We start from the raw sequence: 14,606 nt of genomic DNA, 5'->3' as shown, positions 1-14,606 counted from the left end.
TGTAGTGAGGATTAGTTAAGGTGTGTGAAACTTGTAGCAGAAGGAGGAAGTGCTAAGAAGCCATAACTCCCACTGACAGAACTATTTTCACAGTCACTCCCACTGTAGGAGGAAAAATACTAAGAGGAAAGGTGCCAGACCCTGCATAAGTTGTTGTGGCACAGTGTTCAGTTGTCAAGTGTATCTCCTATAGAACAAGTAAAACACTCACTCTAAATGATATTTTATTTTTGCATTGGCTGCCAGTCATGATGTACAATTTGTTAGGTTTCCAGAAATAATACAGCTAGCTTTCAAAATCCACAGCCTGTGCAAGTCAAGCAATAAAACTGGGTGAGGAGATGGGAGGGGCAATATCTTGAATACTATTGTAAACATTCAAGGCTTAGTAAAAGCAAATGAACTCCTTCCAGCCACATTGCCTTGGGAATACTTGACAGCTCTCCAACACACAAAACAGTCTTGGACTGCAGCAAAGAACGGATGGATTTGGACAAGGCCTCTGATAAATACCAGCCTCCAGCAGCTGTCCTGCTGCTGCTGTGCAAGACAGATTGCCAGATTGAGTAATTTTCTCATGTTCCAGAGCCCTTGATACCATCTCATCAAGCACTAGGAAGTTTTCTTTAGCATGCTTTCAATGTTGCTGAACTGTAATCTTCTTGCTATATCCAAGGGAGTCTCCCCCTCCTGAAAGAAACAGATGAAATATATTGCAACGTGACAGATATGGATCAAGTACAAAGAGCTTCCCTGAACTTGTCACCCAAATGCAAGACTCTCCTGAATGAGTTTTATTGTCACATTGTTGCTCTGAAACAAAGGTTTCAGAACGTGCTAGGTCTAATACTATTCTCACTGAAGTCAGCAGGCAGAATCCTTTTGTCGCAGTAGCAACAGTAGTGACAGCCATTCCTCTGTTTCCTGGGGCTAATGTCCAAAGACAGTGCAGAGCTAAAAGCTGACTTCAAGAGCAACGTGAACAAAACATGACTCATCTCAATTGAGCAATGCAGATACTCCCGGGTCAATATTTCTTTGGACAGCATTTAACAGATGAGCTTTTCCAAGGACAGAAGCAGCTTGACTCAGCCCATTTCAGAGGACTAGTATCTAGTATCACCCCCCTGCTGCCAGCCTCTCAGGAAAAGCTGTAGAGAGAGCAGCTCTGAGTTAAGAGGCACTGTCAAGACAGCTAAGAGATCTGCCAATAAAGTGGACATCTAAAAGCCTTTACAGGTAGAAGTCCAGTAGTGAAGGACTCAGACTTTAAAGGTGCTGCTGCCAAGGAGGACAGTGGGGCTGCTGCTTTATACCCCATAGCAAACAAGTCTGCTGCCAGGAAGCAGTGGACCCTTGTGGGTTTTTTTGTTTGTTCATTTGTTTGTTTGTTTAAAAACAATGGGTCACACCAACTAAGGCCTGTAACATATTGGTTTACCATCTTCATAGTGGAAATACAGTTATCAACTTCACCTTCTTACCTGATTCTTAACAGAAGGGTCTGCATGAGCTTCAAGCAGTAGAGAAATGACTGCCTGGTTTTTCATTTCACAAGCATAGTGAAGGGCTGTGCTACCAGACTGAAGGGAAACAGAAGCAGATGGACTTTATTTCTATTACATCTTAAGCAGACCGTAGGCAAGTATGACTTTCTGTAGCCTAATCGGTCTCCCCCTGCAACAGCTAGATGCAAAAAAACAAACTCCTGTTCCAGTACACTGCACAAAGCAAAACAAATGCATTCTCACAAGAGCACCAGGAACAAAGAACCATTCCCACCCCAGGACACAGCTGCTAAAGAGGCCTGATCCCTTTAGCAGTAAGCCAATAGCTCTTTACTAATTTCAGGGGATTTCATAATTTTTATCTCAACAACTGCGCGTTACACAATACTGTTTGCTCACACTTAAGTGCTTTAGAATTTGGTTGCTGCTAGAATCAAGGTTTCTCCTTTTCTGCCTTAGGGGAAAGGAGTTCTCTATCACATCCAGGTATGCTAGTGGATACAGACACCATATGTGGCAGATCAGTGCACTCTGAAGACCAAGTGAAGACACAGTGTAACACTGGGCATGACCTTTGTCCACAAATCTGCTCCGGTCCAAGAATTCATAAATGGTGATAAATTCAGACACTTCTAGGAGCAGAACCTTTACAGAATCAGGTTTTTAATACATAAGTGTTTCAACTGAACTGGCTTGAATTATTTTAAGAGGACATTGGTCAGAAAGAAACTGACAAAGTTAATGTAGACCCAGAGAATCGCTTCCCTCCAGAGGAAGGCAGCTGGGAACAGTCCACCCAAATTTGTTAAGTTTGCAAATGTCTCACCTCAGTCACAAACACAGAGCTAGAAGGCGTTTCAACATACTATCCATCCTGCCTCCTTCCTCTGAAGGAAGATCTCACAGGTTGAAAAGGCCATCACAGCAATCAAAAAGTTGACAGTAAAATATAATATTCTAAGGTAAAAGTGCACATCCAGCACTGTCATGCTGGTTTTCACTTGCTGTGTTTGGAACTGTTGTTCAGACTCCAGAGCTAAGAAAAATGCTAAGCTTGAACAAAAAACTGCACTGAGCTATCAGGGGAGAACTGGTTCTGTGTATGTTGCAAAACTATATCCTAAATGTCAGGGGAAAACACCGAACCCTCCTGCTAGACAACCTGCTACATCAAAATCAGTTCAGTGCCTGATACTACCCTGAAAGCAGGAATATATTGCTAGCAGATTGCAATGTCTGTTTTTAGTAATGCTGCATGCACAGGAGCCACATGTGCATTTGCACAAAACCACTTACGAAGTCTGCAGCATTAACATCAGCACCAGCTCTCAGCAACATCTTGATTAGGTTTTCATTCTGTTTAGTTTTTGAGACCTGTTTGGTGCAAGGGGAAGAGAATAATACAGTGAGCCAGTTAATTTGCATCCAGTACAAAGTAGATTTTTTTTTTCCTTGATATTGTTTTTCCAAATGGAAGTGTCTGGCTTCTGCATCACCCAATTCTATCCCTCCACCAGTTACATTCAGAGCAAAATCTCTGCTTCTTCTGCTGTTCTCCATCAATCCTTGTTTTAAAAAGAATAATCTATCTACTCCAGGGGTTCCTGCCCTGAAATACTGCCATAAGACAGGTGATAAAGGACAAGTGAAAAGTATGGGGTGAGAGAGGTTCTGATTTCATTCAGACTCACCATGAGAAGATATCCAATGAGCATAACCGGCATGAGGATGATGATGAGCACGTAGTCAAGGAAATTAAACCGTTTTCTCACAGCATAATGCAGACAAGTGCGCTCCTTCTAAATACAGAAGGACTCTTTGATTAGTATCAGATTCAGTGAATTGATTATATTTGAATAGTATTGACAATACTAGATCCTTCTGTATTTCACAAGCTTTCTTTCAAGTTATCTGCTAGAAACATTCTCTGATCTGCAACAGAAACAGATACATCCATTTTGCTTCCTTCAAATAGAAGCATGTTTAACACACACAGGCTCATGGAAACTAGGCTCCACATGAAAGAAGTATGTGGGATCCAAAGGATTCCAAATGTATGTCTCCAAACTTGGACTTGGCTGCAGACAGAAAGAGAGCAGAGTGGCTATTACTCCTGCCCAGCAAGTTAAATCAGCAGGAAGAATCCCACAGGTACTCCTGTTATAGAAGTACTGGCTACTGAAGTAAAGATGTGAGTTTATGGCATCTTCTGTTAAATCTCCTGCAGGTGCTACTCACTGAAGTGTAACAAACCAGGTTACTGTGTTACACTATGGCCCAAAACAAACACAAAAGCCTTCCTGTGCAGTTCACAGCTCTGCACTCTCAGTCCTGCTACTGACCTCCATACCGCAGGACCAATTCCATCTGCAAAGGTGAAGAACAGACGAGTTTCAGATGACCAGGTAAAGTTGGAAGATGGTTGCCAATGCTAAGAATGGTCTTACTGCACAACACAGAACCTTTTCTAAAGGAATTTGAGGTAGGAGGGAGAGTCTTTCTGCATTAAGAGCAGTCGGGATAGAATATGCCACTCATCTTACAAAAACATTTGTAGTTTATCTATGAAATAAACACACAGGAAACCAGAGCTACAAAATAGCACACAAGTGCATAGGAATATGCTGAACGTTGCCTTGGAGTACAAGATGATACTTTAGAATAATAGCCAGAAAAAAAACAACACTGCCCATTTATCACCCATCACATTATTCCAACTCCTCCAAGCATAAGTTAGGAATGAAGCCAGAACATGAATCTTCATGCTACTTTTTATTTGCAACCTACGAGCAACCCTCCCACACAAACATGCTTCCTCATCACCTTAGGGAAAATAGCCAGTCACAGCTATTGTGGAAGGCAGGTAGGGTTTTTTTTTGGTTTTGTTTTAAATAGGTAACAGGGGAAAAAACAGACAGGAAACCAGCCCTGTTCCCCACCTCACCCCACTCCCCACATACACACACACTATTATGTGCTCAGGTGACATCTGCTCCTGAAACAGGCTGAGCTACTGTTCTGTAACATGACAAAAGTGGGTCTGCAGAAGGAGTGGGGTTTTCATAGGGTCAGTCACTCCTCAGGGATACTTTCTTGAGAGAGGAACAAGCTCTCCTTCAGACCTTCCTCTTAACCAGGGTGAGGAAAAAGACTGTGGGAAAAGAAAGTCTGCAGAAGGAACAGATACAAGCTGGAGAGCAAGATGAATGCTGAGCACTCCATAGGTGAGTGGGCAGAACCTACAGGGGACTGGGGAAAGGCAAGAGCCTGGCTGGCATACAATATTACCTAAAATGGGAACACGAACACAGAGAGAAATTCAGGTTGGCAATGCTTATTACCTTGCGTTCATTGGCAAGTTAGAAACACAAATGAGGAGATAAATGAAAACATAAAGGTTTACTGAGGTATGATTTGGGGGTTAGACTCATGTCTCAGTTGGAGGCAAAACTAAGGTTTGGCAGTGCTGCCAATGTCCCCATATGCACACTCCAAAAGTCGCAAAGAATAGTCACTGCAAAGGATAAATCTGTGGCCACTTACCTTGTTTCTGAGGTTGACATCAGCATTTCTTTGTAGAAGATAGCTAACTATTCTGTTGTTTCCCTGTTTGCATGCACAAATTAAGGGCGTGTCTCCACCAAAGCTGTCCTGGATGTTCAGATAGTTGCTGTTGTTCTCCAAAAGGAGCTGAACTTCTTTGAAATCATTATTATAAGCCGCCTGGCAAATGGGCTGAAGAGAGAAGAAAATATTCAATCAAAACAATCACTACACTAGTAAGTCAGAATAGATGGTATAGACTTCTTAGTTGCACATCCCAAGAAACTGCCAAGCACTTCTGACAGAGGTTGTAATTCTAGGTGACTTCCAGAAGATGGTGGTAACAGACACTCCTGTAGCTGCCACACAGCATCTCTCAACATAGAGTGCAGAAATCTGACACTGCTTTTACACAGCAGAAATTAACTTTCTATTTGTTTTGGACAATGTTTCTATAATCCAAGAAATAAATCCGGCCATAATCAGCCATAAAAAAAAAAGAAAAGAAAAAGAAAATCAGCTCTTGATCTCATAGGAGTTGGTCACTACATTAAGCAGCAGGCACTGAGAACTGAGATCTTGATTGCTCAAAGGCATACAAGCCCACATTTATCTGAGTTTACAGCAAGCCTTCCCTACTGCTGAACAAGAAGCACCACTCATCAGTTCTCAGAACAGAACTACATTTCAGGTGAAAATTGAGCTAGAAGTTAAAAAACAAAAAAAAATCCAGTATTTCTTTCCCAAGGAGCCTAGTGAGAATACTTATGCATAACAGGCACCATTTCTTACAAGGATAAATCAGAAAATGCTAATTTTGAATCCAAAAGTTAAGCTTCTTACCTAAAAAAATATTTGCATTTATGCTCACAGCTCAGACTCTGTTTGGCTTCTGCGACCAGCTTGCTGCTCGCGGATTTGCTCAGCATTTCCAGGCATCCCTGATCTAATCTGTAATTCCTTTTCTCTCCAGCAGCAGGAGCTCAGGCTAAGCAGAGGCTGAGAATGATATGGGCACTATCAGTTTCCAGCAGCCTAATGGATGCAGAAAACAATAGTGGAAGGAGTCAGGCAGGCCAATAGCATTTCAAGTTTTCCAATCAAAAACAAAAGAGGCTTTTTCTTTTCCTCCATCTTTGCTACTGAGGTTTTTCTTCACCATTTTCCAAGATAGCCATTTTCTTTAAATAACTGTATTACCTGCAGTTTTTTCCTTCCCCTCCTCCCTTTATCACATCCTCAATATGCTAAGTGAGCAAAATACAGCCTGGAACTCTGAGCCCTTTCCTTGCTCCCTCCTCCTTTTAGCTTTTTAATGAGACATTAATTTTTTTTTAATTTGCACCATAGGGAACTAACTTTGCATTTATAACAAAAGTTCGCGTCCAACATCTTTCATTGCTGTTTAGCCTTCTGGACAACTGCATGAGAAAAATGATTTTCCTTTCTAGAAAGTATTTATTTACACATTAGCCAGACCTTGCACCACTTTCTGCTTTATTATTTCAGGCAAAATCTACAAAGAATACATGTAACAATGTAAATTTGCATCGTCTGTCTGTATTCTTTTAAGACCCTACATATGTTCTTTGCTATTATACACTCCTCTAGAACCAGAGCTCTTTTAATGATTTTGAGAATGGTTCATACATAAACTCCTCTTGGTTTAAGCGACATGGGCACCTGTGCCACCTAAATGATTAGTTTACTCTAGAGCCTCTTTCACTCTGTCATTTTGGTGTCTAGTACTGTATCTTCATTTCCAGGAAAGAGAAGATCAAGTGGAATGTATTTGCTCTGCAGAATCTATTTGTGCCTCTGATTTCCCTATTATTCTTGCTCTTGCTTATTGGTTTGCTGTATTTAAAGATGCAGGAGGTTTGCTGTTTGACTGAACACCCGTTCAAATCCCAACAGTTTACCACACCACTTTACTCTTTTCCAGTCTGGTTCTTGCTAGTTCAGCAGCTTGTGTCACCAAATGATATGCTATTGTGCTTTTCTTACTGTACTGCCTCTGAGACTTTTACTTGCTCGGCCATTATGTCCAAGGCATCCCTGACTGATCCTCACATTGACCTGTACTATCTTTTTCCAAATCTTACATCATTGTTGTATCTAATTCTACAGTCATGAATAATGATAGAGCAATTACCATTCCATAACTCAGTGCACATTATTTGGGCCTGAAGACATGTGTAAAGGCAGGCACACAAGAGTCATGCATGCTCTTTTGTGCTCTGAAACTGGCCGTTCTAAGAAAATATCCCAGGCACAAAGAATGCAAGGAAGCAGTTCTCACTCATTTGACCAGCTACTACACAGGTTAATTGAAGCTTCTTGCTACAGAGAACAATAAAGAAAATTCAAGAATAAGGCGTAACTTCAGTAGGGACCAAAAAACAAGCACATAACAAGCTCTTAGAAACCAGCTCCAGTTTTGCAGTGCTGCTGAATAAAGTGCTTCATGCATAAATAAGGATCTCTTCTGCAGTTTGCCTCAGCTTCTTGAGTACAAGCTACGGTGCATCCAAGTGAAAAGGGTAGAAGTAACTTCCCTTTAGGAGCTAGATTGCACAGAAGTGGCTCATCCCATGACCTGCTTTGCTTGCAATTTAAAAGCTGTCTAAAAGAAAAAGGCACAAGTATCAAGCTTAAAGATGAACTGCACAAAAAAATTATTTCACTACTGATTGGAAGAGACTGGATTTTTAGATGAAACAGGTGAGGGAAATTTTTAGCTACTACCACCAAGGTAAAGAGCAGTGCTGTTCATTCTCAACTTCAGTGACACTGCATTAGTGCAATGACTCAGAAGAGTCACACTGAGTCAAATGCAGGCTTTGAGTAGACCCAATAACTTAAGGAGAGCTAACATGGCTTTTTTTGCTTAAAGAGTATGTCAGGGACATGTTACATAACTTAGTAGTGGTGCTATTCTCTCAAAAGAGAACAAATTCTTTCTGGAGAAATTCTTTCTCTCATTTGGAATGTGGTGCTACAAAACATGCACTACCTGAAACTAGAGTTTGTAATCTGCACTGGCCTCTCACAGTTGTAGCTTATAGACCTGCTCCTCTTTCAACTTTTTTTCCCCTTATTGAAAAGGGAAAGTGGATGTTTTATACTTTGATTCTGTATTTTTCAAAGAAGATACAAAAGTATGCATACTTTCTCATTCTCTTTCAGTTACTTGGAAAAAATAAAAATAAATCTGTGAATGCATGCTTTCCACACACTCCCCCAGAACCTCCCCTCCACCTTCACTTTGTTTATCTTTGCAGCCCTGAAGAAAGAAGGGTCCTTAGTTATCTTCTTCTGAAAAATAAAACTATTTAAGCACCACTGCTTCCCCAGTTCTGGAAAACACTCATCTTAGTTTTTACACACACACACACACACACCCCTTGTCTCTAAAGTGCTTGCAGGTTTCTAAGATTTCTCATCTGCAAATTTCACTTGTGCCTGAAATATTTTCACTGGCACTTTCATTCCAGTAAACACAAACACAACACAGAAATACTTTAGTGTCTACTCTGTCCCTTGCTCAACTTAGCAGAAACAAGGTTTGGGGGCTTCTCCCCCCATCAAGGGCCAATTATCCAGGAGGCAAACAGGAATTATCAATCTCCTCCAAATCAGGACCTCTTCTTACCAGCCACGTCTTGACTTCTTACTAATGTACTGATATAGAATGTAAGATCTATTTATATGATCTCCAAGTCTAGACTACAAGACAGTTTTCTTTGGCCTGCCTCTTTTACCCCAAAAAGCAAAATTTCTTGGACAATACAGGACTCGTATTAGCTGTAAGTTGATTTTCTTTCTTAAACCACACAAGATTCTTTTATCCTCTGCATCAGGGGCTCTCTCTACTCCCCTTCTGCATGACAGCATGCTTCCTCTTCCAAGAGGAATTTACCATTTTTGCAGATTACATGTCCCACTTTCCATCATTCTTCTCTTAGGAGAATCCTTTTAAGTTTTTTTTATTATTATTACAGTGCAGTGGGATTCTTTGTAAAATTGATTCTTTCACACATTAAGATGTTACATTCATCTAAAAAAAAAAAACCAACAAAAAAACCTCACAACCAAAAAAAAAAACCCTCTTCTCTTCTTTTCTCCTGGTTTCACAGGATTGTCTTGAGGCCTGCTTTCACTCTGCTGGTTTGCATTCTAGAAAAACATCTCTTTTAGCCAAAAGGACATATAATTAAGATGAAAACATCCATAGCTGAGACTTTCGATACATCTACCACACTGATGAACAGGACACCATGACTGGAGGAGCAAACATAGCAGCTGTGTCGTTAAGAAAGGGAACGAAACAATCCAAACAACTATAAGCATATTAGTCTGATCCCAATAATATTCAGGACTTCAGAGAAAACGTGCTAGGAAAGGATAATTTAAGAAATTAAAAATTACAAATAGGTGACGATCAGTCACCTGTGTAAAGCAGACATCAGAAACAGCAACCAGTAGCAGAGAATATATCCGGCAGTCTTTCTCACAGAAAGAGAAGAAAGCTGTCATGAAGGGTATTCAACTGGAATAGTGGATGCAGTTCTTGTTACCCATGTTCAGCAAAGATGAGCTCAGATTGTGGCAGTAGCACAAAAACTCTACACAAAAGAGGAGTGTAAAGAGCCCAGAGAAAGACTGATTTGCTTAGCTTGGCCTAGAAAAGAAAGAAAAAAGAGGGTTCCAAAATAAATTGAAGGGAAGTATTAGGGAAGAAGAAGAGCCTATTAACTTCAAGGAACAAAGTAAAAAAAGTTGATGCATCTGGCCAAGAATAAACTTAGCATGAAAATTAGAAAGAGATTTCTATTCATGTGCAGAATAAAGCTCCAAAAGAGGCCTCCAGTAGCAGCAGAATGGACACAAAACTTGACAGGTTTCAGGTTGGAACTTGAAAATTTGAAAGGATTTTTGTGATTGCAAAACTTCTGCCAGAAGCTGCTCTTCTATCTTTTACTTTCTGGGGTTGCCACTTTGGCAGATCTATTTAAATTAAGACTAATGGTGTTTAAGACTTTCTGGTTTAAACATATTCTCCAAATCTTGCTCAGAAGGTAATGAACAGTTTCTTACATATACACAGTAACACAGCAGTGCCAGTGGTATCTGGAATATAAGCTGTGAGGCCAATTATACTGCCTCCACCTAGAGTTCAGACAGTGTTTTCTAGAGACAAAGGATTCCAAACAAAACCCTAGAAAACACATTTCCTATATGCCAACTGAAAAGCATGGAGCCTAATAAAATCCGAAAGCCCTTCTTCAGTTTTCTACAGTGTTAGAAGGCTTCCTCAGCAGTGGTGTAACTTAACAACCAGATTCCAATTTATATTATTTTATTAGTTATCCATCATACATCACAGGGAAATAAACTTACCTCATATATACTTATGGTAACTAGGCTTTACATGCATGAAGAATGCAGGATCAGAAGAATCCAAAGTTCACACCTCAAAATTGGTCTCAGCTGCAGAGAGATGCAGGACTGACCACAAAGTGCAGAAATCTCACATTGCTGTTACCACTGCCTGGCAGCTTAGAAAAACAAGGAGAATCTGCACAGCTCTGCTTGTTACAGATGCACTGGCAACACAGGCCAATGCTCGTGTAACAAAACCCCTGAAGAAAGCGTCAGTGGGATTTGATCTCACAACCGCTGGAGATGTCAGCAGTCTCAGACACACAGACTGGAAAGTGGCTGCTCTCACCTACACCACATTACTCGTGACCTCCCAGTGGCCTGACCACCCCAAAGAACTCAGAACAGACCTAGCCCTTCTCCTCAGCATAGCAGGGGAGATGTTGCATAGGCACATAAAACGATACCTGCAATACAAACGAGAGCTTTAGGTCTGAAGGGAGGGGAAGCTAAAGAAAGAATTCTAGCTCAGGCAAAGAGGAAGCAAGTGCCTCCTTGAACTGTCTAGCAGTAAAGCCCTCCACCTCTGCTCTCACACTTCTGCAGCACCACCTAACATTCAGGCAAGCTGCACGCTATGAACCTAACAGCATGACACTGCACAAAACATATGAAGGAAGGGATGGAAAACAAAAGATCACAACACCAAACTCCTTCCACCCTCACCAGCGGTGCCTTTTCCCTACCACAGAATCAGCGATAACCATGAACTAATCAAGGTTCTCAGGCCACACTGCTCTGCCAGGCTGAAGCAAGCAAAGGGCAGACCCTGGAGACTGGTTCTGGGAGATGAAAGAAGGGGAATCTAGGAGTTCCTCGAAACACAGTTGTGTGCATACATGTCTAAGAACGAGCTCACTCAGCTCAGTTCGGAAGCAGCCACCATGGGGCACTCAAGCACATCAACTTCAAACTATTCCAGAGAACCTTCCTGTCCGTTACAGGAAGAACTAGCCACAGACACAATGCCATGTAAGAGCCTATAAGGTCATCATGAAATTAGGGACTGAGGTTTAGATATGCTGATGACTAAGTGGTGCTCAACCAAGTCAGGTTTTAGAAGAAAAACTGAATATTGAATTTTAAAGCACAAGCTCTATGCTTTAGGATTTCTCTTTCTACAAATACTACTTCTACAAGCCCTTCAGGAGAGGATTTCATTGTTCAGTATCTTAGTTTTCAATAAAGGTGAGAAGTGGTCATAGGACAGGCAAGGATTTTCATGGCTAAAGTCACTCAGTACAAGATCACCAGATGAGGGGATACAAGTAGAAAAACACTAGCTCTCAGGAAGTATGACAATACTTCTACACAGTTGATTTTCTTTATGAACTATGGGCAATGTGATTCAAATCAAGATCTAGTAGTTTACTTGGATCCAGACGAATTGCTGCATCTGGATTTCTCTATCTGTTTTCAGAGTTTCTTGCATCTCCTTCTGCTTGGCTTGGTTGAGGTAGTGGTCAAGTACCAGAGATTCACTAAGTTCTACCCTACTTGAGATAAAAGTTCAAAGTATGACACTAGAGACAAAGCATTTAGCCCCCAGAGAAGAGACTGAGTTAAAGTTGGTCTTGGAACCATGACAGCCATTTCAGATACCTCTTCCTTTGAGAACTGCAAGGGACTGCTAAAGTTATGTAAGAGTTTTGCAGTTGTTTAGACAAAACAGAATCACTTCATAAAGCCCAGATATTCTGAACCACTCCGATCTCTTCCTATGCAGTAAAATTCATTCAGAGGCGTTCTACAAATTAGACAGGAAAGTCTAAATCATGTCTGGAAAGTTGAGAAATGCACCAGTATCCATACCATTCAGTAAACAGAACTCATCGCTTTGTCATTTATGATACTGTAGATTTCTATCACATATAAATGAACCCTACTCTACCCAGAAAATTACACCTCATTCAAAAACTACAGGAAGAGAACTAATGAATATGAGATTATTAACTAATAAGCATCACAGATATGGACAGCATTTAAACCTTCTCTAATTAAACACCTTCTTTAATTAAACTAAATGACACTAGTTGAATGTAGAATAACAACTCAGAGCAGTAGATCTGGGGAGAAGAAACAATTCTTTTTAGAATGAAATGCAGTCTAACCAGTCCATCAGCTTATGAATACAGAGATTCAAGCTCCCTATAATACTGAAAGAGGATAAGATACTTGATTTCATTGAATACTCTTTTAAAAATAGAAGGGTGGCTTTCAGTTTAGAAATGCAACCTTTTAAAAAACCAGCTACCGAATGCTATCTTTGGAAAGAGAAAAAGCAGTGCTATCCACTATATTCACAATCTAAAAGGTCTAAAATCCTAATTTGTTCTCAATTGTACTATTGGAAAGTTAATAAAATAATAAGTATGCCTTGGGTAGCATTTATGCTAAAATGCAGGGGCATGTTAAATGGACCAGCGTCTGCGGACAAACTCATAAAGACAAGAGGAAAAAAAAAAAATCATGTTCCTGAAACAAACATTGCAGGGGCACTTGTTTTCTTAGGCACTAGCTTTATTATCTGTATTCAATGTAAACCAGGGAGTTCGTTTGTAGTTCTTAATTACACATGCACAGAGCTCAGAACCACTCTGATCTCAACAGAGAACAACAGAAAATGCTTATCTAACACATACCTTTTTCTGTGAAGTCAAAATAATTACACCAGTTACCATCTTTTTTTTAAACTGCTACAAACAGTATTTTTGTCAATTTGTAATAGCCGAAGTACAGCATTTCTAGAGAAAAAGAATTTTCTAATTTTTATAAGCCTGTATATGGGAGGCTGGAAAGGGAATAAACCAAAGCAAGTGTATTTCCATATCTTTAATAGCTTCAGATACTATGCAGAAAATGGTCACATACCTCTGAATAGAGTATCCCCATGCCTATTCTTCGATGCTTGAGTTCCTTCTTGTTTATCAGCCCAACAAGTTAGCCTTACTTTGAAACGCTCTTGAGCTTGTTTAAATCTGGTTAATATTTAACTTCAAACATAAGTATCAATCTTTCTTAAGCTACATTTGCTTTAAGTGCTTTCTACTTGGTAGTATGAAAGAACTGTCTTCAGAAGCCCAACCCAGTGAGGTAAACTTGAGAGCAGCAGCTTACAGGAGACTGACAGAACAAGTTACAACAGACAGAAGCATTTTCCTTTGTCATTTTTGCAACAACCTCCGGTTGCCTAAAAGCAAAGTAGCCAAACAGCAAGAGCGAAACAAATTTCACAAGTGAAAAAAAAGGGGGGGGGGGTATAAAGACTAAAATTGAAAATAAGCAACTAAGAATAATAGCTAGTTTGTCACCCAAGCTGTAAGAACAGAGTTTCATCTATGCCTGACTTAGATATACCCTAACTCCTCTGCAAGACACCTCAGACGCCTACAGGGAAAAGGAAAGGAATCAGATCCCACACCTTTAATGAGAGTTCTCAGTGTAATTAGCTTCAGTCTCTTATTAAATAGGCCGGCCCCTTTCATTATCTTTTGCTCACTCTCCTCTTCCTAGCCCTGCCCAAATAATGAACGTGATTCTCCTTAGCCTGCTAATTTTACACACTTGTCAACTACAGTGCAGCTTCCTTAGGAAGAGAACGATTCTTGATGACTCTGCTCCATTCAAGTGTTTATGTCTCTGAGGATAAGATGCTGTACCATGTTCAGTCAGTCCTTTTGTGTAGGACACGCATATTCCGAGGATCTGCGGACACTGCAAAATCTCTTTTCCATTTACAGATGAAACCCACTGACATCCCCTTTACGTCTAGCATCTTTTTAAACAAATATATGTAACTGCTCATCTCAAATCCAAGCCTTCCACCTTATATAACTTTTATTTCCCTGTAATTTGTATTTATTCTCGTGGGGGGGCGGGGGATGTGAAATTACTCACAACAGTTCTATCCTTCTCTGGTTAAAGTAGTATAGCTCACCTGACTCTAGTGCTGGGCTGCTGGCACCAGTTCTAACCCTTTCAACGGCTGTTTACCAGAAGATAAGTAGGTGGGCCTCTAACAGAAACCTACACTATACTTACCTGTGACAAACCTCACTAGGATCCTCACAACAGACCAATCCTTCAGCATGTGTTGAATATTTCATTGGC

At 40.5% G+C, this 14,606-nt stretch overlaps 1 protein-coding gene across 1 annotated transcript; it reads right to left on the bottom strand.

Annotated features, from left to right (window-relative positions):
- Positions 1-207: 207 nt before the first annotated feature.
- On the bottom strand, positions 208-13,565 carry ANKRD22 (ankyrin repeat domain 22). Its single transcript, XM_026076868.1, has 6 exons — positions 13,368-13,565; positions 5,052-5,243; positions 3,200-3,307; positions 2,805-2,882; positions 1,485-1,583; positions 208-690 (listed from the first exon to the last, which is right to left on the bottom strand). Exons 1-6 carry the CDS (start codon positions 13,386-13,388, stop codon positions 613-615), a joined length of 576 nt encoding a protein of 191 aa, XP_025932653.1. The 5' UTR covers positions 13,389-13,565; the 3' UTR covers positions 208-612.
- Positions 13,566-14,606: the final 1,041 nt, after the last annotated feature.

This window comes from Apteryx rowi, unplaced genomic scaffold (genome assembly GCF_003343035.1).
Source record: "Apteryx rowi isolate R43461 unplaced genomic scaffold, aptRow1 scaffold_440, whole genome shotgun sequence".
Classification (NCBI taxonomy): Eukaryota; Metazoa; Chordata; class Aves; order Apterygiformes; family Apterygidae; genus Apteryx; species Apteryx rowi.
Note: the sequence above shows the minus strand (reverse complement) of the source record. Positions and strands in the feature narration are given on the sequence as shown.